Source organism: Mus musculus, chromosome 1 (genome assembly GCF_000001635.26).
Source record: "Mus musculus strain C57BL/6J chromosome 1, GRCm38.p6 C57BL/6J".
In the NCBI taxonomy this organism is placed as follows: domain Eukaryota; kingdom Metazoa; phylum Chordata; class Mammalia; order Rodentia; family Muridae; genus Mus; species Mus musculus.
In genome coordinates, this window is record NC_000067.6 from 160,978,113 (window position 1) to 161,002,726 (window position 24,614).

The following is a 24,614-nucleotide window of genomic DNA, read 5'->3' on the forward strand; positions in this document are numbered from 1 at the left end:
ACCCCACCAAAGCTCCAGGAACAGGCCATGCTACCAGCCCCCACCCAGCTTCCCTTGAATCCAAGGATAAAAGAGGAGGTAGGATCAGATGGCAAGGGCTGTAGACCATGCCAAAGTGTGGTGGCACTACTCTCTAGTTCCAGGTTAGATCAAGTTCAAGGCCAGCCAGCTTGAGCTACACTGGCAAGTTCAAGGCCCTGAGTTACATGAGACCTGTCTCAAAACTAAAAATAAAATGGCCTTGTCCTGATGGTAAAGAAAATATAAGCAGAAGGTAGTATGCAAGGAAATACAAAATCTAGATTTGTGCCTCTTTATTCACAATTATTGAAAAAATTATGCATGCCTCTCCCATGTGCATGGTGTTCACTGGGGCCCTTGGTAAGGTGCAGTCTGTTTCAGCGGGTCTGGGGTGGGGCTTGGAGGCACATGATCACAGATGATACTCGTGTTCAGTGTGGCCAAAGAGCACACTTGCGTAAGACTCGCCATAATAGGTAATTTTAGAAATAGATCTGATTTGTATCTGAGACATTTTAGTGAAGTGGTGAGATATAAGACATAATCAGAAGACATATCTACCTGAAGACTTTAAGGGGAGAGGTGAGTAGGGTGATTCTTAGCTGGGTTCACATCGGAAGAAGCAGGTGCCTTAAATGGAAGTCAGGGTTCCTGTGCAGCGTGAGCAGCTACAAAACGAATGAGTCTCAATGAGGCCTGAAGGAGTTTAGGTTGTTGTTTGTTTTGGGTCTTGTTTTTTTTTTTTTTCTATTTGAAGATTTATTGTATGTATGTGCACCATATGTGTGCCTGGTGTCTGTAGAAGTCAGTATTGAATCCCCTGGAACTGGAGTTCCGCATGGTTGTAGCCCACCATGTAGGTGCTGGGAATCAATCCTGGATTCCCTGCAAGAAAAATGGACCTAGCTGCTGAGCAGCTTTATACTTCTCAGTTAAATACCAATACCAATACAGATGTGAAGCTGGACATTGGCATGCTGAATCTGTTTAAAGTGAGGCTAGGTTCCCAATTGCAATCGGCTTACACGAAATTAGGGCCTGAACCAGCCCAGTGGTTGAAGTAGGAGAGGAGTTGGGCAATAGGCTGGTTCTGTGTGGTGACTTGAAGACAGATGACAGAACTCCTTAGTCCCCTTGACCAAACAGTAGATCTGTTTGGACATCCTTTTCATGGCATCAAAGCCCTTGGGAATAGTTGAAAGGAAAACCTATAGTGATTTTAGTCTGTCATACATACTCCTAACCTCCCAAGCCCAGTTAGGACCTAAAGGTGCTCTCTTGTACCTCTTTGTCTCTGTGTCATATGTCTAAACTAAACCTTTTACTCCCTGGATAGTTAGGGTACACCTAGACTCAAAGCATGGCATGCCTGTTTCCCCATGGCAGAAGGGCCTCTTGTAGTTTGGGGTATTATACTTTAATCTGTATTAGGCTTTTTTGTTTGTTTTTGTTTTTGTTTTGAGACAGGGTTTCTCTGTGTAGCCCTGGCTGTCCAGGAACTCACTCTGTAGACCAGGCTGGCCTCAAACTCAGAAATCCACCTGCCTCTGCCTCCCAAGTGTTGGGATTAAAGGTGTGCCGGTGGTGCTCGGTGGCTTTTGTTTTTTGTTGTTTTGTTTTTGTTTTGTTGTTGTGGGTTTTGTTTGTTTTTGCATACACATGTCATGTCTGAAGCACATGCATGCAGTACCCAGTGATGCTAGGAAAAAGCACCATCTCTTCTGGAAGTGAAGTTAGAGAGGGGAGCTGCTATGTGGGTGCTGGGAATTGAACCTGGGTACTCTGGAAGAGTTGTCAGTGGTCCTGCTGACATCTCTACTGCTGAGCCATTTCTGGCCTGGGCTTCAGCTCCTTAACTAGTTCTGATGGTTACCATGATACAGTCATTCCCATACCCTCATGCCCTCCTTGTCCCTTAAATGAACTTATAAGGGTTTTCTAAAGCAAGGCTTGGAAGATGTGTGAAAGGCGAGGTAGTCTATAACTCAGCTGCTGTCATCACAGCACACACCTTCGTCCTAGCTTTAGCCACGTTTCTTCCTGCTGCTTCGAGGTCAAACTATGTCATCCCCGTGTCACTGGGAATTCTGCCACTCTCCCTGACTTTGCACTCTGCTTTTCTTCTGTGGTTTTCTCTTATCTCCTACAACTTCTGAGCTAATGTACATGCAATGAGCTTTTTCCCCAAGTTGCTCTTGACTACCTCCCAGCCTTGATTAATATTTATTTGTTTGTTTGTTTGTTTGTTTGTTGTTATTTATTTATTTATTTATGTGCCCTAGGCATGAAACAGCTTTGGCCATCAAACCAGGCATTAATCTAGGATGAATAACTGCCATCCACTCTGCCCCTGACTGATATAAGAACACCACTGCCATAGGTGTCTCTTTGCCCATTGCCCGGGGGGTATTTCTGTCCTCAAGAATCAGTAATGCCTATTTTTTAAAAAGTCTTAATAATCTCTCCATTAAGGAAGTATCAACTGCTAAATCAGAAAAAAAAAATCTGTACCTCTTCAAACATAAATGTTTATTGAGTCCTATCTCATTCAGAGCCCACAGCTGTGTGCACTGAGCATGTTCAATAAATATTTGCTCTTGTGGTTTGATTTCACTGAAACCCAAACTGAACTTTCTAGCTGTACCGAGGACCGGGGCAAATTCCAGTAAGATGCTTCAAGACCCTGGGAAAAGCAGCCAACATGATAATGCCGGGCTTGCTCTTGATAAGCTTCATCCCACCTTAATTACCACCCGAAGATGCTGTTATTACCCTAAGGTCCTTCTTCTTCGACAATCCAGAGGAGCTAGGCATGCCCTTGCTTTGAGGCTCTGTGTTTTGCCAAAGCTCTATGGAAGGGAGTTACTCAGTAACCATAGGAGGGTCTGAGCTACCAAAGACAAGAACACCACAGCCTAGGGCATGAGGGCAGCAGGCAAAGGCCAGTTAATGACCTGCTCACGGTGATTTATGTAGACTGGAGGCTGCTGTAGAAAGGAATTAATGACCTGAAGGAGGTCCCAAAAATTAGAGGGGAAGTAAACGTTAATATTCTTTCAATGTCACTGGAAGACCCGATGTATGCTTTCCAATCTTGTTTCCACTCAGAATGGAGAGAAACGGTTCTACAGATAAGTAGGGGAATTCTCCCCCAAATTTTTACCTGACACGAGTATATCAGAAGGCAGGAAGATGATTCAGTGGGTCAGAGTGGCAACCTGAATTCATTCCTGGAACCTCATGAAAAGACAATTGCAGTGGTACCCATCTGAAATGCCACAACTCCAGTAGTGAGATGAGGAGCAGAGCTAGAGTTGCCCAGAGGCTCCAGGGCCAGCTAGCCCAGATTGTACTGCACAGTGAAACCATCAAAGGTGAAGGGGAGAACCAACTCTGTAAAAGTTGCCCTCGGGTCGTACACGTGCTGTGGTATGTACACAGCTGCACACATCACTCACACACACACACACACACACACACACACACACAGAGAATGTTTTTAAAGTTTCATTTTTAGTGCTGATTAGTCAACCCCTGTGTCTTACTTACTCTTAGAGAGCACGCACTCCACCTCTGAACTACATCCCTGGCTCCCCATAAATAGTTTGCCTCCAGTTCTGGATATAACTAAAGTCTCAAAAGAAAATTAGAGCACTTTTCTTTTTTAAAGATTATTTATTATATGTAAGTACACTGTAGCTGTTCTCAGACACCCCAGAAGAGGGCATCAGATCTCATTACGGATGGTTGTGAGCCACCATGTGGTTGCTGGGATTTGAACTCAGGACCTTCGGAAGAGCAGTTAGTACTCTTAACCGCTGAGCCATCTCTCCAGCCCTAGAACACTTTTCTTATATCTTATAAAACTAATTAAATATTTCATGGAGTATGCAAAGGGGAGTACAGTCACAAATCAGTTTGCCTGGAAATAGTCTTTTTTTTTTTTTTTCTTTCCTTTCTCAACACAATCTAAGATGAACCAAAAGAGAAGATATTTGGGATCATCCAAGCCAGTGAAAGCCAAGGGGAGCTGTATGTGTGAGAAGCTGAGGCCAGGCTGGTAGTGAGGACTCTAAGGAGGCCTGCTGCAGTACACAGTGATGGGGAAAACAGCCAGGGGCAATGCAGCTCAGCACAGCAGGACTGTCTTTTGACCATGTTGTCTTTCTGATGGCAATGTTGGATATCGTAGAATAAGACAGGTGTTTGCTTCTTGGCCAAGAATCACAGGTGCTTTTTTTTTCAGTAATGGAATCCCCATAGCATATCCCAAAAATGATGGGTTCCACAGCTGAGAGTCAGGAAATGCTTGGGCTGGTAACCTGCAGGCCTTTGGAACAGTTACAGCTTAATCATGCAACACAGAAACTGAAACAGCTAAAAAGAGCTGGCCACATGATATAGAAGCTATGTGGTGGCTGTGCTCATCTGGGATGCATATCAGACACATGTACACTAATACAATATCTGTAGCCAATGAGAAAGCCTCTAAGGTCATTTCTGGGACCTGGATTTTTGAGAGCATTATGAACAAATTTGTGACTATCCAGAGGAAAAGAACCAGGTGGTGGGAGAAGTTACAAGCTTCACATGTGGAAAAACAAAAGCAAAAGGATTTAGTAAGGGCTACATAGTAAGAAAGAACTTATCTCATAAAACGGTGGGAGGGGGAAAAAAACAAGCAGATGCTGAGTTGTAGCCAGAGAACATGGACAATTCCTTAACAACACATAGAAGACCTGTGAAACAAGGCTGGAGAGATGGTGCAGGGGTTAAGAGCTCAGGTTAAGACCTGTGAAACAGGTATCAAAGGAGGGCCTTGAACCTCATTTCCCCTAATTTTGTGATGGGGACAAGTACTCCAGCCAAGTAAACAGGCATTTGTTTTCCCCATCTGTAAGCGTGGCACAGTAACATCCCGGTAGAGCAGATGAGGCCATTCTGGAAAGCAGCCAGCGTAGCTTCTGGTATATAATATTTTGAAATCACACTTCATCCTTGGGTATTTGGCTTATTGGATACAATCCAATAGCTAACAGCAAGATAATGGTGAAATTACAGACAATAGAACATTCCTAGCCAACCCAGATTATTTTGCTAGGCAGGCACCTAAACACTACTACTCTGCCAGCAGACACTGAAGTGGGCTTCCTCCATCTCCCCTCCCCACACCTGCTCGGGGATCAGTTCCCCACCCCCCTTCAGGTGCTGCCACCCTCAGACTGTACTAGGACCCCTCTTCCCATGCCTCCCTGTGACACGGCATTGCCACCATTGTTGCTCATCAAGTCGAGACCTTTTGCCTACGTGACATATTGATGGGTTTAAAAAATGTTAGAAAACTCGGGCATGGTGGATTATATCATCCCAGCACTCAAAAGGCTAAGGCTGATGGGTTCTAAAGCCAAGCGTAGATTGAACCGTGTAAGAGACTCTGTCTCAAAAACAAATGGATATTGTGCTGGCCTCTTTTACGTCAACTTGTCACAAACTACTATTTTGCAAGAGGGAACCAAAATTCAGAAGATTGCCCTGTGGGATTTTCTTGACTGGTGGTTGATGTGGGAGGGCCCAACTCACTGTGGGCAGTAGCCACCCCTGGGCTGGTGGTTGCAGGTGCTCTAAGGTGGCAGGTGTAGCAAGCCTGTAAGCAGCATCCCTCTATGGCCTCTGCCTTAGTCTCTGCCTCCAGGTTCCTACTTTGAGTTCTCATACTGACTTCTGTGGAAAAAGGACTATGACTGGAACATGTGAGAGGAAATTAATGCTTTCCTCCTCAAGTTGCTTTTATGGTGTTTTATCACAGCACTAGACCCTAACTAAGACAAACATCAACAAAAATAGAACCTGGGTAGCACTTAGGAGGTAGAGGCTGGCAGATTTCTGAGTTGGAGGCTAGCCTAGTCTACAAAGTGACTTCCTGGACAGCCAAGGCTACACAGAGAAACTCTGTCAAAGGGGGGGGGGGGGCGTGTTGAACCCAGTTGGAAGACTGTTTCCATAACAGCAGGAAACCCTGGGGTAGAGGATAGCCTCAGCGCCGTATAAACTGGATATGACAGAGGCAGTGAAATCAGCACTTCAAGAGCCTTGGTTATGCACCGAGGCCAACCTGAGACAGGACAGACCCTGTCTCAAGAAAATAGGAGTGCTTACCTGTTGTGTTGGGCCTCACACCCTTTTCTGCCCACCCATCTGCATCCTCCTTTTACAAAAGGCACAACACCATAATACTCTGCAGTCGCCTTCTTCCCACTTAGATGCTCTAGGGAATCCTTCCCTCAGTGACAGGGCTGTTGGTGGTGGCCGAGATTATACGTATGCAAGCGGACCTTAGCTTGGATTCCTAAAGTGGAATGGCAGCCCAGAGCACAACTTCCCTATCGGGGAGTTCAGCCATTTGCATTCCCCAATGTACTGGCTGGTTTTATGTGTCAACTTGACACAGGCTGGGGTTATCACAGAGAAAGGAGCTTCAGTTGGGGAAGTACCTCCATGAGATCCAGCTGTGGGGTATTTTCTCAATTAGTGATCAAAGGGGAAAGGCCCCTTGTGGGTGGAACCATCTCTGGGCTGGCAGTCTTAGGTTCTATAAGAAAGCAGGCTGAGCAAGCTAGGGGAAGCAAGCCAGTAAAGAACATCCCTCCATGGCCTCTGCATCAGCTCCTGCTTTCTGACCTGCTTGAGTTCCAGTCCTGACCTCCTTGGTGATGAGAGGTAAGCTGAACAAACCATTTCCTCCCCAACTGCTTCTTGGTCAAGATGTTTGTGCAGGAATAGAAACCCTGACTAAGACACCCAAAGTGAAGGTAGGAGGGCCTGCTTCCCCATGGCTTTAGCAGCATGTGTGGTCTAGCACAAATCTCTCAACTCTTTCCTTTCTCTTTTGAAGACAAGATAGCCACAAATTCATTGTGCAGCCTAGGCAGGCCTCCCAACCCTCAAATCCTCAGTTTTCGGAGTATACTACTCTCTCTCTCTCTCTCTCTCTCTCTCTCTCTCCCCCTCTCTCTCTCAGACACACACACACAGAGGGAGGTAGAGAGTGAAAGAGAGAGACACCATGAAAACTGACTAAATTAGCATGTGAAAATATGATGAAAACTAGTAATATAGAGAGATGTCTAATAATGTTTTGTATGCTACTTACAAACTTTTAAAATGTCATTTCATAAAAAGGGGAAAACTAACTTTGCAGGTGAAGCTTTGCTCGCAGCAGGTTCAAACAAGTAATGAAGGCCAGATTTTCTCAAATTAACTGGCCTATGCACTCAAAAATGCCAAGCCTGCTAGACAGAGCAAGCTGGAAGCTCAGGAAGATAACTGGGAGGTAATCCTTAGTGGCCACATAAAGGTGAGGAGAGAACCACGTCAGCAGAGTTGTCCTCTGACCCTCACACATGCTGGTGCCAGGGTTACCCGTAATCACACGCATGTATCATACACACACACACACATCCTTAAGTGTTTGCTTGTTTGTTGTGTATGATCTCACAAACATGCTACAGTGCAGATGGAGGTCAGAGGACATCTGTGGGAGTCAGATTTCTTCTTCTACCACGTGTGTCCCAGGGACCAAACTCAGGTCATCGGGTTGGTAGCAGATGCCTTTACCCACTGAGGCGTTGTGCTGTCCCTATCCCCACTTTTTGTATGTTGGTTACATACATGGCTGCTCTCTAACCCATGCAGATGCCTGCAGCTCAGAACATATCCCTCTATTGGCTAAACAGGTGATGTTTGTCTTTAGTCAAGAGTAATGATGGGCCTTTGAGCAACAAATTCTGGCATCCATCCTTGAATTGTCCCGCTCAGTCAGGCAAGACCTTTGCTGTGACTTCAGACCTAATGAGTTCCTGTCTAGATAGTGAAGCATTCCCCACAATTCCTCACACAGAATGCTGAACACAGAGCAATCCTAGTGAGGAAAACCGAGATAAAGGAGCCTCCTATCTCCACTTAGCTTGAATTTACTTAACCCCCGCCCCCAGAACTACTAAAAATATTAATAATAATATGTACAGACATAATTTGGCTTGTTCGCTCTTTAAGAAATATTTCGAGCCAGGAGTTGGTGGTGAATGCCTATAATCTCAGCAGTCTGGAGCAGAGGCAGGCAGATCTCTTGAGTTCAGTGCCAGCCTGATCTACAGAGTGAGTTCCAGGACAGCCAGGGCTGCACAGAGAAACCCTGTCTCAAAAAGACCTTAAAAAAAAAAAAAAAAAGAGGTGTTTTGGGTTGTGCAGAGTCGCCACCATGAGAAAGGCCCTCCTGAACTGAACTGAACTGAACTGTATGGACAAGAAGTTCTTATTGAAGTGAAATGGTGGCAGACATGTCCAAGGGATGAATGGCGAATGATGAGTGTGGAGAGCAGAAGCAACACTGAGCAACAGAGCAACCTTGCAATGGTGGTCGCCAAGGAAACAGCATCATCAGGCAGAAGCCTTGGAGAGAGTCTAAACAACGGCCCTGCACCTTCAGCAGGAGTGCACCCACCCCACCCCCAACACACACACAGGGCCTGTCTGACTGTGGGTGTAGAACTGGGTCATGGACATTTTCATAAGAAACTCTTTTGTTTGTTTGGTTTGGTTTGGTTTAGTTTTTTGTTTTTTGAGACAGGGTTTCTCTGTAGACCCCTGGCTGTCCTGGAACTCACTCTGTAGACCAGGGTGGCCTCGAACTCAGAAATCCGCCTGCCTCTGCCTTCCGAATGCTGGGATTAAAGGCGTGTGCCACCATGCCCAGCAAGAAACTTATTTCTAAATAAACTTCTGTGATACTCCAATATTAAAAAAAGAAAAAAATAGGAGAGGAAAGGAAACGATTTCGGTAGTTGCTGCTCTTGCGCACAGTAGGCGAAGCAGATGCAGAGGCTCACACTTGTAATGCCAGCCCTTGGGAGGTAGAGACAGGAGAGCAGATGTCCAAGGTCAGCCTTAGATACATAACAAACCTGAGGCTAGCCCGTCAGAGGCAGGCAGGGAGCAGAACAAGCAGGTGTTCCCCGTCATCGGCCTCCGCGTCTGCACTCTCCTGACTTGAGGCACCAGGGCTTTTCCCCACAGAGCCCTCTTGAGTCGGGAACCCCCTCAGTGGATCTGAGTCCTCCATGTGCCCCCCTTTTCCTTTCAAAGAAGAGAGAAGAATGGAGGGCTGCGGGCAAGAAGAGGGGGACACACCTTCCCTAGGCCTGAGTGAACTTTACCTTGTCTACTAATTAAACAACACGGAGTTCTGTGCTTTGCTTAACCCTGGGAACCGGTCATCAGCCTTTGACCTCAGCCCTCCTCTCCTGACCAGCTCCCTCCCCCACCTGGCCTCTGGACCTCTCAGATTTAGGGGAAAGAACCAGTTTTCGGAGTGATCGTCTCAGTCAGCACCATCTCTGTAGGAGCATCGGCCATGTATTCCCCTGGGGCAGGAAGTGGGGCTGCTGGTGAGAGGTAAGCGGTGGGCTTCCCTCTGTCAGCTCTGGCTGGGTTTTCTGACCTCTGAAGGACTCTCAAGGATGACCTCTGACATTTTTGAGACGACCAGGCCCTCACCCTAGTAGTTAGTCAAAGACCTTTTGGAAGCCATCACTTCACCTAAGCCACACCTGAGGTTCTTAGCTCCTTTAGAAGCCAAGGGTGCTTCCCTTGGGAAGGGATGGGTAAGCCAGAGCGCACTTCCAGGGCAGCCTCCTAATCTGCTCCTCTTCCTACTCAACTGCCCCCCACCTGCCACTGTGACCTCCGACTACCTCCCAAAGCCTCCTTCCCCTTTCTCCCTTCTTGGTGTAGGTTGTTGCTGTAGGTTGCTAAAAATGAAGAGGTAGCCTGACCATTATGGTTCCTGTTTATACCCAGCAGAGCTTAGGACCCCTCCTGCTTCTATTCACATTTCCAGATGTGCCCAAGAACAAAATGGGAAAGACAAGACAACAGCGATGGCTCTCTCTCCCCTTCCTCACTCCTCTCTCCCCACTCCCTCTTCCCTCTTGTCACTCTACCTGTTGATATCAGACCACACAAAAATCCACGCATCCTTTGGTTGCCCTTACCCCCCAGTTAGACCATCTCCCACTGAGCAGCCTACCTGCCTGACTTTTTCTTCCAGAAGGGACTGGAAAGGCGCAATGCTTAGATACAGACTCCCTCTCCTTACCCAGGTACCCCAGAGCACCTGGAGGGAGAGCATTTACTTCTTGGTTATTACTTTATTGAGTATCCACATTCTCTTGCCAATCTCACTACTTCATGTTTTTAACTGAGGTATAATGTAGCCCAGGCTGCCCTCGTGCCTGTTACCTTAGCCTCCCAAATGCTGAGATTAAGGTTGTAACCCTCACCACACCTGGCTACTAGCTCAGTTTTTTAGAACGAGATACCAAGCTGGGCATGATAGTGAATGCCTATAATCCCAGCACTTGGGAGCTGGAGGAAGGAAAGTCAGAAGTTTAAGGTCATCTTCAGCTACATAGTAAGAATGGGGCAGCCTGGGCTATCCCTGACACCCTCAAAGTGAGATTACCTTTACTTTTAGTGACCCTTGTTAGAAGCTATTAAAACATTTCAGGAGACAGAAAATAATGAGGGCAGAACTAAGGAGGGGGCAGTAGAGGTCAGAGGGTAAGGAAGGAGAATTCATTGAATCTGGGATCTGACTCAACCAGGAGGGGGAGGGGAAGGAGCTGGGTGACTTCTAGGTTTCTGGACTGGTGTCAGGATCCACTGGGTTGAAGGATAGAAGAGCAGGTGTGTGGGGGAGGTGACAGCTCAGCATGTCACATCTCACTATGGAAGTCGCTGGCCTTCCAGACCGAACTGTCCGGCCAATAGTAAGTCTGGCTGTCTGCGTGCAGGCTGGAGCTGCAGATCTGGGGCCTTCTGTACTCAGCTGCTCCTTCGTTGAGTTCACATTCTCTTACCCATTTTCGCCAAAGCCAGTCCTTCAAGATTCAGGCTAAAGTCTGTCCTTGTCTGGGGTTTTCTGACCCCTTCAGGTGGCTCCCTTCACACTCTCGACTCTCTCTACTGGGCTCATGTGGGCGTTCCGTTCATCAAAGGCAGCGTTGCATTCTTTTTTAGCCTAGCATGGACACACACACAACTGTGTCCAGGCAAGGAGCCTAGGACTGGTTTTGTCCTAGATGGACAAGGATGCTTAGCTCAAACGTCAAGGCCGGAATCCTACACTTTCAGGAATAAGACTGTGGTGGTCAGTGGGGATGGGGAGTCATGGTTCTGTCCCTTGTAGGAAGCTTTGTCTCCTCTCTCTGCTCCTCATCGGTGCCTTGGGCTGTGCTATCTGTCACGGAAACCCTGTGGACGACATCTGCATAGCGAAGCCCCGAGACATCCCCGTGAATCCCTTGTGCATTTACCGCTCCCCTGGGAAGAAGGCCACCGAGGAGGATGGCTCAGAGCAGAAGGTTCCAGAAGCCACCAACCGGCGGGTCTGGGAACTGTCCAAGGCCAATTCGCGATTTGCCACTAACTTCTACCAGCACCTGGCAGACTCCAAGAATGACAACGACAACATTTTCCTGTCACCCTTGAGCATCTCCACTGCTTTTGCTATGACCAAGCTGGGTGCCTGTAACGACACTCTCAAGCAGCTGATGGAGGTACAGTGTAAAGCCCTCTTCCTCTTTCCTTGCGGGGGGGGGGGGGGAGCGTCTCTTGGATCTCCTTATGTCGCACATCTGCTCGTCTAGGGGATCTCACTGTGGGTTATGATTTTCTTTGAATCAGTATTTCATGTGTTAGGATAATTTTTCTTTTTTTTTTAATGATTTTTTTTTATGTGCACTGGTATTTTGCCTGCATGTGTGTCTGTTGGATCCTCTGGAAGTGGGGTTAGAGACAGTTGTGAGCTGCCATGTGGGTGCTGGGAATTGAACCCTGGTCCTCTGGAAAGACACCCAGTGATCTTAATTGCTCAGCCATCTCTCCAGTCCAGGATTCTTTTCCTTTCTTTCTTTCTTTCTTTCTTTCTTTCTTTCTTTCTTTCTTTCTTTCTTTCTTTCTTTCTTTAATAACTCTAGTTTTTGAGAGTTTTGAGGGTTTTTTTTCTGTGTAGCCCAGGGTGACCCCAAACTTACTCTATGTAGCTCTAGTTGGTCTTGAACTTGTGATGATTGCCTGGCCTCAGCTTCATGAATAGAAGAATTACAAATGTTAGCTATCATGTGGCTAACTAGGCAAGGAGTTATTACCTGGATGTCTTCCTCATAAATGTTTCCTATTCTCTCCCATATAAAATGGTTTTTACTTGTTATTATTTGAGGGGAGCACACACACGCATCCATGTACATGAAGTCAGAGGACAACTTTCAGGAGCCAGTTCCTTCCTCCTTCCTTATTGATGGAGGTCCCTCATTTCTGCACACTGCATGGTCCAGGCTGCCCTGCAAGCTTCCAGGAGACCTCTATTCCGTATTGCTATAGGGGTGTTGGGATTATAGATGCAAGACTATATGTGGCTTTTTTGTGGGTTCCAGGGACCAAGCACAGATTGTCAAGCTTGATAAGCAATGCTTTTATCTGCTAACTTATCTTGCTAGCTCACATTGTGTGCTATTCATAAACAGGAGAAGGCTGGGATTACCACTCCCTTTTCAGTCATATTTTCTCTCTCTCTCCCCCTCCTCTTCCTCATCTTTCTTCTTCTTCTTCTTCTTCTTCTTCTTCTTCTTCTTCTTCTTCTTCTTCTTCTTCTTCTTCTTCTTCTTCTTCTTCTTCTTCTTCTTCTTCTTCTTCTTCTTCTTCTTCTCCTTCCTCTTCTCCTTCCTCTTCTTCTCCTTCCTCTTCTTCTTCCTCTTCTTCTTCTTCCTCTTCTTCTTCCTCTTCTTCTTCCTCTTCTTCTTCCTCTCCTCCTCCCCCTCCTCCTCCTCCTCTTCCTCTTCCTCCTCCTCCTTCTCTCTCTTTCTGTCATTCATTTTTAAGACAATGTCTCACAATGCTTCACTCATGTTGTTCTTGAACTTGGGGTCCTCTTGTCTCTACTTCTCAAGTGCTGGGATTGCAGGTGTGTACTATGTCCAGTTATTTGTATATTCATTCATTTGACCATTTGTATGTTGGTTTTTTTTTTTTAATCTAGCACTATCTCTATGCTGGGGCCATATGCTGGGTGAATATCCTATTCCCTGCCCTGGTTAGGGAAAGACAATTTGCCATCCAGTGAACTGAAGCAGATTGGCTCTTGGGGTCGATTCTAGGGCTCTATATCTCTATATAGTGAGCCCTGGATCCCAGGAAGCTGAGAAGCCACAAAGAAACAGACTGTTTGGAGCTATGGGCAGTAATGATCACTTCAGTACTGCCACCGGTTTTTGGCAGGTCAGGGAAGAAGAGGTTGGCCCTGGTATCACTCTAAACCGTGGCTGGAAACACGAGATCCTTACTCTGCCCTTGGCTTTCTTCAGGTGGGATCTCACTATGGAAACAAAGATAAGTGACAGGGAGGCAGAAGCCCCTGCAGCATGTCATACAGTGTCCTCAGAACCAAGACACGGATGTCTGGAGTTAGGAAGGTTTCCTTTCCTCTCCTCAAGAGGTCAGTTCCACTGAACACCACTCATGTGTTCAGGCGCAGGCATGCGGCTCTGTATTCTGCATCTGCTGTCCCCAGCACAGCACACAAGAGACTGTCCTTGCTGCATTCTGTGTTCCTGATGCTCTTGTGAATGAATGGCGGATGGCAGCACATTAGAACTCCCCCTGAGGCATTCGTACACACGACATCAGTCTCAAGCATCTCCTTATAGTCTGTTGCTGTTCCCTGAATGTGAGCTTAAACATAACCTTCCCTATAAAAACCAACAAGAGCTGGAGACGTGGCTCAGTGGTAGAGCACTTGGCCAGTAATATGCAGAACTCGGGGGTTACTCTCTATTGGTGCAAAATAAAACCAGAAAGAAAAACCCACCAGAGGCAGAACAACATTGCTAATCCACACACGTCCTCTGAGTCCCTTCTACATATCTTACAATTTATGATGTCAAATACAGAAAAATGGGTATGATTTTCTTTCTCTAGAGCAAAGAGAAACTTATAGAGCTTTTAGTCACAGATAAAAGGAGACCTGTGAGAAGGCCAATTGGTAAAGTGCTTTGCCTTGCATGTACCAAGTCCTGAATTTGAGCTCTAGAACCTATATACACAGGCATGGTGCACATTTGTTAGCTCCAGGGAGGTAGAGATAGGCAGATAGACCCCTTGCCAGGCAGCCATCTTACCCTAGTCAGCTAGCTCTAGACCAGTGAGAGCCCCTGACTTACAAAGTGGGAAGGTGGGTCTGGAGAGACAGCTCAGAGGTTAAAAGAGCTCCCCTCTCTTCCAGAGGACCCAGATTAGATGCCTATCACCCACGTCTGACAGCTTATAACTACCTGCAACCCCAGCTCCACAAAGTCCAGTGCCGTCTTCTGGCCCCTTGAGGCACTCACATCTACGAGACACTTTTTCACCACCCCAAAATAAATACAGTTTTTTAAAAAAAGGAAAAGAAGAAGGTGGGTGGTACCTGAGTAACAATATTCGAGCTCGTCCTCTAACCTCTCTGCACATGTGCATACATGCCCACGTGGTCATGGGCACACACACAAACACAGAGTGCTTATCAGGACACCAGGAAAACTTAAGAGAATAAAACCAAAAGGCCTTTTCCACCTGAGGAGTGAGCACTGAGAGCTGCGGGAAGCAGCCTCACCATTTTGTGCTGGTGATGAAGAAGGTGGTTGTGTGGGTCTATGGCAGCTTCTACGGCTCTGACTGGCATGTGTGTGGTTCCTAAGCCCCTTCTAACCCTGAGACTCTGATTCTGGGTTCATTTATTCCCTTCTGACACAATCTTTTCTTCTCTCAGCCCTTCTACAACCTGTATTCCAGAGGCCCCAAGAATGCCGACCCACGCAAATGCTGTGAGAACGTTGCGAGGAGGTGTACTACCTTGGTTCCTTTAGGTATCTGTAATTACCAAGAGGACGTCTCCCTTCACAGTGAGAAAGCACCCTGCATTGGTCTACAGCCCCTTAAAGACCCGGTGGCGTTCCTGTCTCTTGTTCCTTCCCAATTATGTTTCCTGTCTTTTGTTCTTTTTTTCTTGCATATTTGTTTTTAGAACATGAGCTGAGTGTCTATGCTGTGCCAGGCACTGTGCTGGAGTGAGCTAACAGCTGAGATGGCCCTTGGACCAGCACTGTATTCTGCACCCATGGTAACTGACTGTCCAACCACACCACCACCATTTTCTTTTTGTCATCTATAGGTTTTTAAATTTGATACCATCTCCGAGAAGACATCCGACCAGATCCACTTCTTCTTTGCCAAACTGAACTGCCGACTCTATCGAAAAGCCAACAAGTCCTCTGACTTGGTATCAGCCAACCGCCTTTTTGGAGACAAATCCCTCACCTTCAACGAGAGCTATCAAGATGTTAGTGAGGTTGTCTATGGAGCCAAGCTCCAGCCCCTGGACTTCAAGGTGAGTTGTAGGTGACAGAGTCCCTGCCACTCGCACTAAGAAGGGAGAGGAACAGGATCCAGAGGAACACGACCCTACTTGCCAATGGCTGGTGACAAATCAGAAGCCACAGCACACACCCTTGGTTAAGGCTTCACAGAGCCACGGTCCTCAAGCGTTCAGATATAGAGGCTACTCTTTAAACACTGTACAAGGGATTACTTTTTCATTTCATCTACCAAGTTCAGATATGTCATGGTCAAATAAAATTGGTGCATGATGCATGTTCCATGCTCCCTCGGAGATTCAGGAAGCACACGAGCCTAGTAAGTGTTTTGAGGAAGTAATACAGCAAAGAAATTCCTTGATTTCTGTTGTAGGAAAACTCCTCTAAAAGGAAGCATTTCATTGGGGGGCTTAATTACAACCTCAGAGCGTTAGTCATTTCCTTTATGGCAGGAAGCATGGCGGCAGGAAGCATGGCGGCAGACAGGCAGGCATGGGCTTCAGAATTTACTTTCTAATTCATAGGCAGACAGAGAAATTGAGAGATGCTAGGACTGGCAAAGCCCATTCCCAGTTATGCATCTAATCCTCTTAATTCTTTTCAGAAATCCTTAATCAAAGGGGGACTAAGCGGGCACATTTATGAGCCTCTGGGGCCATTTTCATTCAAATCTCCACAGCATCTTTCTGTCAGCATTTTCTTTTCTTTTCTTTCTACCCCATCCCCCATGTCCAAGCCCCCAGACAGGGTTTTACTATGTATCCCTGACTGACTTGGAACTCAACTCTGTAGACCATGCTGGCCTCCGACTCTCAGAGATATGCCTTCCGAGTACTGGAATTAGAGGTGTGAGCCACCGCTAGCTGGTCAGCGTTGTCTACATTTCTTTGACTACAGGGCGCTTGGCCCCTCCCATCTTCTTAACCTTATTTCTTCCCACAGACTGGAGATGATGCTTCTCTGAGTTTAGGGTTTCCAGAGTCAGAGTAGGTACCATCCTTACCTTCCATCCGCCAGCCTGTCTGCCCCTTTCATCTGCCCTGTGTCTCCTCCTCTTTCTTCTGCTGCTTATAACATTTATTGATGGGCTGGGCTCTGAGTGTGAGCCCTGTCGTGACAAAGGATTAAGTGCATGGAAAAACAAAACAGCCGGGTGTGGTGGCACACGCCTTTAATCCCAGCACTTGGGAGGCAGAGGCAGGAAGATTTCTGAGTTCGAGGCCAGCCTGGTCTACAGAGTGAGTTCCAGGACAGCCAGGGCTATACAGAGAAACCCTGTCTTGAAAAACCAAAAAAAAAAAAAAAAAAAAAAAAAAAAAAGAAAGAAAAAAGGAAAAACAAAACAAAACAAAACAAAACACAGTGACTGTATCGGGCGACTGAGGGCTCCTCGGTGTGGGTTAAAGCAATGGCTTCCCTTTTTTGTTTGTTTTGTTTGTTTGTTTGTTTTTCAAGACAGGGTTTCTCTGTGTACCCCTGGCTGTCCTGGAACTCACTCTGTAGACCAGGGTGGCCTCGAACTCAGAAATCCTCCTGCCTCTGCCTCCCGAGTGCTGGGATTAAAGGCGTGCGCCACCACTGCCTGGCAAAGTGATGGCTTCTTAACCAATCATGGGAAAAGAACGAGCAAATGGCGGGCAACGGAAATGCTGTATTGAGAACTTGACAGTCAGAGCTAACGAGTCGAATAGGTGGGTAGATTATTTTCTGTTTTCCTTAGGAGAATCCGGAGCAATCCAGAGTGACCATCAACAACTGGGTAGCTAATAAGACTGAAGGCCGCATCAAAGATGTCATCCCACAGGGCGCCATTAACGAGCTCACTGCCCTGGTTCTGGTTAACACCATTTACTTCAAGGTACGTCAGCTGGTCCTGGAGGGCTGACAGGGACTTCTTCTCACTATTACTCTATTAAGCACGTGTAGTCAAATCCCTCCTGAAATGGTCCATGCACGGTCTAGGCAACCATATAAATTTGCTGAAAGCCCAGAGGTCCAGAGGCTTAGTAGTGTCCCCAGGCTGGGGCAGACTATGTGAACGTACTAACTGAGGATTCTTCAAGATGTGACAAATTTTCACACTTGTGTGACAATTTCTGCCATTCAATTAATATTTTCTTTTCTTTTTTAAATTTCAAGACTGGGTATTATGTAGCCCTGGCTGACCTGGAACTTGCTAAGTAGGCCTGGCCTTGTGTTCACAGAGAGATTCACCTGCCTCTGTCTCCCGAGTGCTGGGATTAGAGGCAGGTCCGTTAATGTATTTAAAATCAGAAAATAAATGATTTTACTGACAACCATCAGCGATAGAGTTCCCCACTGCCAAGAGCAATTTCTACTTAACATGTCCCCTAGGGGTTCGGAAGCTCCCGGTGCTGGGCTACCCAGAATAAGAAGGGGCCTGGGACAGTACCATGTTATGGCTTGTTTCCTCACAGAGCCCAGGGTTCTGAGAACTGCTTCAGTCTGATTTCAATTGAAACAGAGCAGGGGGAGGATATTGGAACAAATGCTATCAGCACTCTGGAGGACTGTCCCTGCAGAGCTGTTTGCATTCCTCCTTTCTCCATGTGGCCTGGAGACTTAGCCAGCCATGGCTATTGTCAGTCACTGCCTCTTGGAGCCTCCCTTTCCCCAGAACAGAGTAGACTGCATTTCCACAGTGTGTCGTTTGTTACCCCTTACAGTTTATGCGGCAACTTGCTATTTATTAATATTCTAGATCGTCATACCACTGAGAGTGAGACCGTGGGCTTTTTGTGCCATATGATTTCTTTGTTTTAAAGATTGGCTCCTCATTTCTAAGTGTATGAAGTCATGTGAATTATTGGGGAGTTACTGGGAACTTTCCTATGGCCTATTTCTGCATGTATAAAATGGTAATGAGGATTCGCCTACTTTATAGGCTTACCAAAAGGGTTCGAGTAGGTAACACAGGTGACATACTTAGGTGTTATACATGCTTAGAGCACACAGTTAACATTGTAAAGTCATTGGCTCTTTCTAGTACCTAACTTGTGGGTGAGAAACCACCTCTCAGAAGGGTTAACTGACTTATCTCAAAGAGCCAGAGAACCATAAGGAATGAGGTAGGAAGCCAGCCAGGAGCCATTCCCCTCCTGGCAGGACTTCCAGACAAATCGCAGGGATTGCTGTCTGAGTCTGGCCTCTAACTCAGCAGGGACAAAGCACAGAGTTCTGAAGATCGGCTCTGGCAAAGAGGCTGATAGAGAGCAGACAACACGAGGCAGGATGAACCTGCAAAGGAGAGTGTAGGTTATTCTAAGGGTTAGACTCTCCTGACTTAAAACAACAACAACAACAACAACAACACAATATCAGGCTGGCAAGATGGCTCAGCTGGTAAAGGTGCTGTCACCATACCTGGCAACCTGAGTCCCATCGTGGAGCCCACATGGTAGGAGGAAAGAACCGTTTCCTGAATGCTGATAAATTGTCCTTTGATGTCCACATACTCATAGTGGCACACTCCTCCTCTCAAATGTTAAAAAAAAAAGGTAATATTGATGGAAATACAAAAAAAAAAAAAAAAACCCACAGAATGAGACACACATAAATAACTGTACCACTCAGATATAGACATTAGCCTTTTAATGCATATTTACTTTTTTCTAATAACTACATTTATATGTTGATGCAATCAGATAATATGGTTATGTCCCATATCAATAAGTATCCTGGTAGGATATTTTTGTTCTTGCTTTATGATTCTCCCACTTGACATCTTTCAGGGCCTGTGGAAGTCAAAGTTCAGCCCTGAGAACACAAGGAAGGAACCGTTCTATAAGGTCGATGGGCAGTCATGCCCAGTGCCTATGATGTACCAGGAAGGCAAATTCAAATACCGGCGCGTGGCAGAGGGCACCCAGGTGCTAGAGCTGCCCTTCAAGGGGGATGACATCACCATGGTGCTCATCCTGCCCAAGCCTGAGAAGAGCCTGGCCAAGGTGGAGCAGGAGCTCACCCCAGAGCTGCTGCAGGAGTGGCTGGATGAGCTGTCAGAGACTATGCTTGTGGTCCACATGCCCCGCTTCCGCACCGAGGATGGCTTCAGTCTGAAGGAGCAGCTGCAAGACATGGGCCTCATTGATCTCTTCAGCCCTGAAAAGTCCCAACTCCCAGGTTGGTATAGGAGAGATGTGCTTGCCTCCTTTCCACTCCAAGGTGGTTTAACCAAAAGTGAGAGAATCCAGGAAAGTCCAGGGAAGAGTGCCAAGTCAGGGCACCAGGATTCTGATCATGGCTCTGTGCTAAGCTCAGGGTGATCCCTTGCCCTTCTAAACCTCCCTGTGAAAGAGAGTTTGCTCTTGTTTCCAGGAGTCCAACAAGTATGTCTGTCACCCCCGGGATCTGTATCTAACAGGGGAGATCAAACCAGGTGGGGAAGAATTCGGAAAAGCATTGGAATTCAAAGAAACAGACATTAAAAGCAATGCATATTGAGACCTATAATTCCAGTACTGGGGGGTAGGGTAGAACACAGAGTGTTCCAGGACAGCCTGGGCTATAGAACAAGATCTTGTCCCAAAAGTAAATAAAATAGAGCCTAGAGAGACATCTCAGCAGTTAAGAGCCTGTAGTATTATCATTGCAGAAGACTCAGGGTCAGCTTCCAGACTCCACGGTAGACAGCTCATGACCCCACAGGCACCTGCACTCATGTGCGCACACACACACACACACACACACACAGACACACACAGACACACAAACAGACACACACACAGACACACAAACAGACACAGACACACATACACAGACACACACAGACACATACACACAGCCACACATACACAGCCACACACAGACACAGCCATACACACACACACACACACACACACAGACACACACACAGACACACACACACACAGACACACACAGACACACAAACAGACACACACACAGACACACAAACAGACACACACACACACACACACACACACACACACAGCCACACATACACAGCCACACACAGACACAGCCATACACACACAGACACACACAGACACACACACACACAGACACACACACACAGACACACACACACACAGACACACACACACACACAGAGACACACACACACACAATCTTGAATAAGATAAAAATGTGATAGTAAATTAAAATTAAAAACAAACCTTAGCTGGGCATGGAGGCGCATGCCTTTAATGGCAGCACTCGGGAGGCAAAGGCAGGCAGATTTCTGAATTCGAGGCCAGCCTGGTCTACAGAGTGAGTTCCAGAACAGCCAGGGCTACACAGAGAAACCCTGTCTCAAAACAAACAAACAAACAAACAAACAAACAAACAAACAAAACAAAAACCCCCAAACAACAAAACAAAAAACCCAAACAAACAAAACAAAACAACAACAACAAACCCCAGCACTTGAGAGGCAGAGGCAGGAAGATCTCTGAGTTCGATGGAGGTCAGCTTGATTTTTTTTTTGGGGGGGGGAGGTTCAAGACAGGGTTTCTCTGTGTAGCCCTGGCTGTCCTAGAACTCACTCTGTAGACCAGACTGGCCTCAAACTCAGAAATCTGCCTGCCTCTGCCTCACAAGCGCTGGGATTATAGGTATGCACCACCACGCCCGGCATAAGGTCAGCTTGATTTAGAGAGTAAGTTTCTGGATAGTCAAGGCTACACAGAGAAACCCAGTCTTAAAAAAAACAAAATAAGCCAGGCGTGGTGGCACACGCCTTTAATCCCAGCACTCGGGAGGCAGAGGCAGGCAGATTTCTGAGTTCGAGGTCAGCCTGGTCTACAAAGTGGGTTCCAGGACAGCCAGAGCTATATAGAGAAACCCTGTCTCAAAAAACAAAACAAACAAACAAACAAAAAACAAAAAAAAAGAAAAGAAAAAAAACAAAATAAGTAAGTAAATAAATAGTTAATTTAACTCAAGTTGTCAGGGTTAGTGGCACATTCCCTTACCCGATGAGCAATCTCATTGGCCCGCAGAGCTGGGTTCAGTGGCACACAATTGTAATCTCAGCCCTCCAGGCTGGGGCAGGATGACAGTTTAAGGCCAGCTCAGGCTACACAAAGATCCTATCTAAAAATTACTTAGACTTAGGTAATTAGATTTTTCTTTATTGGGCTATCTTTAGCTTTGAGAGCCAAACCTCTTAAAAACGTTACCATACTGGAAAGACATATTTTTGCTAGATATAGTAAAGTTTTTGAGAGGAGAGTCCCACCCTTCCACCTTCTCAAAAAAGTTGACATCAGATTAAGTTCACAAGATCCAGGTCAAAGAAGCCAAAATGAATCAGTTTTTAAGAGGTATCCATTGAGGGGGTGAGGGGTATTATTAGGGAGGCTCAGCAGCCTGCTTCTCAAGACACAGCCCCCCCTTCTTGTTCTTCCAGGGATCGTTGCTGGAGGCAGGGACGACCTCTATGTCTCCGACGCATTCCACAAAGCATTTCTTGAGGTGAGTTCAGTTCCCTCCACCCGCTGCCTTTTTTTTTTTTGCATTTTATCAATCTGTGTTCCTGGAGTTTCTTGCTGCTCTTCTGGTGGAGACAGCTGGTCTATTAGCAGCAGAGGATTGTGGCAGAGGCATCTCGGCAGGGTCCCTCTAAATCATGTACATATGGAGAAGCTTGTAGCCTCCGCCATGAGGTCTGCCTCAGGATGGCACTTCAAAGGAGCCCTCAAGCTTTGACTGTTTGGCCTTCTCTCCTGCTAGAGAGACATAGAGGGTAGCCCAAGGAAAAGGAGCCAAAGGAGCCGGCAAAGGCCATGGAGAGGGAATTCTGAGATGTTTCAGGAATGTGAAAAGCATGGAGTAAGACTGAAACCGATTCTGGACAGAATGGGGAGGGACACGTGCGTAAGTGAAGAAGGTGAAGAACAAATGAACATAAGACAGGGGGTTGCTAATGAGTATGGCTCACCTTAGCGTCAAGGGCGTTCTAGAACAATCTTGATATATAGCATTTCAGGAAACTCAGTTAGGTGGGCACATGTTGATCTTCTTGGGAGATTAACTACACACAGTGGTATGCTGAGACTGAGAAGTCCCAGGGAGGAAATGGGTAGAGCACTGATGAGCCTGTCTTCCCCCAACTAAGGTGCACATAGAATTGTATGTTAGCCAAGTAGTGACAGGTTGTAGAAATTCTCGTTCTTAGGTACTGAAGTGTGGACCGTAAAGGTGGGGATCCTTAACCCTGGAGGCTGAAGGATGGAATCTAGGAATTTTTTTCTTTTTTCTTTTTGGTTTTTTTCGAGACAGGGTTTCTCTGTAGAGCCCTGGCTGTCCTGGAACTCACTTTGTAGACCAGGCTGGCCTCAAATTCAGAAATCTGCCTGCCTCTGCCTCCTGAGTGCTGGGATTAAAAGCGTGCACCACCGCTGCCCGGCGAATTTTTTTTCTTTTTGTTGATTTGTGTTTTGAGAAAAGTTTTCTTCCTGTAGCCCTGGCCATCTTGAAACTTGTTGAGAATCTGTTTCTTAACACAGATCCTTGGGAGATTTTTATAAGTAGGTTCGAGGTCCAGTGGTGTAGGCTGTTCTTCGTGGAAGCTAAGACTGTGAGCAGAAGGGCCAACGATAGACAAAGCTAACAGGACTTGGGTTTGCAAAGAAAGGCTGCAATTAGAGAGAAATATCCAGAGTATGGTGCCAGAGAACTAATTCTAGGATCCAAGCAAGCTTAGTGGCAACTTAAGGAAGCAGAAGGTGAGGGACAGGAGGTGAGAACTTGCTGAATTGCAACTTCACATCACTTAAATTTAGTCCCAGAATGAGCATGAAATAGATGTGGGACACCAAAGGGAAGGAAAAAAAAAAAAAAACCCACATTAACCAGCCCCTCAAAACACAGAGATTGCAAGTACTTTATTAATAGTCAGGGACAGGAGGCCAAGGCAGGAGAATTTCCACAAGTTCCAGGCCAGCCTTGTCTATATAGAACATTAAAGGCTAGCAAGGTGTACACACACACACACAGAGGCCAGCCTGGTCTATACAGAACATTAAAGGCTAGCAAGGTGTACACATGTACACACACACACACACACACACACACACACACGGGAATCAGGATCTTAAATGGCAAGCTAGCCTCGGTACTAGAATGCACAGCAAGATCCTACCCCCGACAGGTCAGTATGTCAACAGTTGTCATTTTCTGAAGGCATCCCTTCAGATGTGCCATTGTTCAAATGCTGAGTTTTTTTTTTTTTTTTTTTTTTTTTTTTGGTTATTACTCCAAAAAACCCACCTCACTTAACTGGAGAACTATCTTTTCATAAGCCACAGGTTCTTGGTGGCTTTTGGGGGGTGGTAGTGATAGCTGGGATTTCTTTATGCTTTGAGAGTGAATCTATTTAAAGTGCAGATCTCCAAGTTTGAGTCTGAGTTTTCTCTTCGCAGTTGGTTTAAAACAATGCACTGTTGCATTCGACAATGTTTAACCATGCTACCAGAATGTGACTTCTAGCTCAGGGATTACACTTGTGGCATTCTTGCAAGGCTTTGGATGAGCCCAGTGCATTGTACACACTGGAGGTTAAGAACAGTAGGTTTCTGGAGGGAACCATTTGCGTCCAGGTGTTAGTTACTAGAAACCAGCAGTGTGAGCGCTGGGTCTGGGTGTGATTTATGTGCCTAGGGTGGACTGGAGGGTAGCTAATATTTGTTTCCTATGTGACCTGCAGGTAAATGAGGAAGGCAGTGAAGCAGCAGCGAGTACTTCTGTCGTGATTACTGGCCGGTCACTGAACCCCAATAGGGTGACCTTCAAGGCCAACAGGCCCTTCCTGGTTCTTATAAGGGAAGTTGCACTGAACACTATTATATTCATGGGGAGAGTGGCTAATCCTTGTGTGAACTAAAATATTCTTAATCTTTGCACCTTTTCCTACTTTGGTGTTTGTGAATAGAAGTAAAAATAAATACGACTGCCACCTCACGAGAATGGACTTTTCCACTTGAAGACGAGAGACTGGAGTACAGATGCTACACCACTTTTGGGCAAGTGAAGGGGGAGCAGCCAGCCACGGTGGCACAAACCTATATCCTGGTGCTTTTGAAGGTAGAAGCAGGGCGGTCAGGAGTTAAGGCCAGTTGAGGCTGGGCTGCAGAGTGAAAGACCATG

At 46.4% G+C, this 24,614-nt stretch overlaps 1 protein-coding gene and 1 non-coding gene across 5 annotated transcripts; one reads left to right on the plus strand and one right to left on the minus strand.

Moving 5' to 3' along the window:
• The first annotated feature begins 470 nt into the window (after positions 1–470).
• On the plus strand, positions 471–24,431 carry Serpinc1 (serine (or cysteine) peptidase inhibitor, clade C (antithrombin), member 1). 4 transcript variants are annotated; one of them, NM_080844.5, is made up of 8 exons: positions 471–603; positions 9,329–9,471; positions 11,267–11,636; positions 15,284–15,499; positions 17,206–17,343; positions 19,238–19,628; positions 21,877–21,941; positions 24,175–24,428. In NM_080844.5, the coding sequence occupies exons 2-8, from the start codon at positions 9,431–9,433 to the stop codon at positions 24,349–24,351; spliced, it is 1,398 nt and encodes a 465-aa protein (NP_543120.1). In that variant the 5' UTR covers positions 471–603; positions 9,329–9,430; the 3' UTR covers positions 24,352–24,428. The 4 variants fall into 4 exon arrangements, with proteins under 4 accessions (NP_543120.1, NP_001366231.1, XP_006496689.1 ...); XM_006496626.2 differs by lacking the exon at positions 471–603 and adding an exon at positions 6,690–6,738 and having other exon boundaries at positions 24,175–24,431; NM_001379302.1 differs by lacking the exon at positions 9,329–9,471.
• LOC115487665 lies at positions 2,291–2,428 on the minus strand. Its single transcript, XR_003949270.1, has one exon. It is a non-coding gene; the product is annotated as a small nucleolar RNA SNORA48 (small nucleolar RNA).
• Positions 24,432–24,614: the final 183 nt, after the last annotated feature.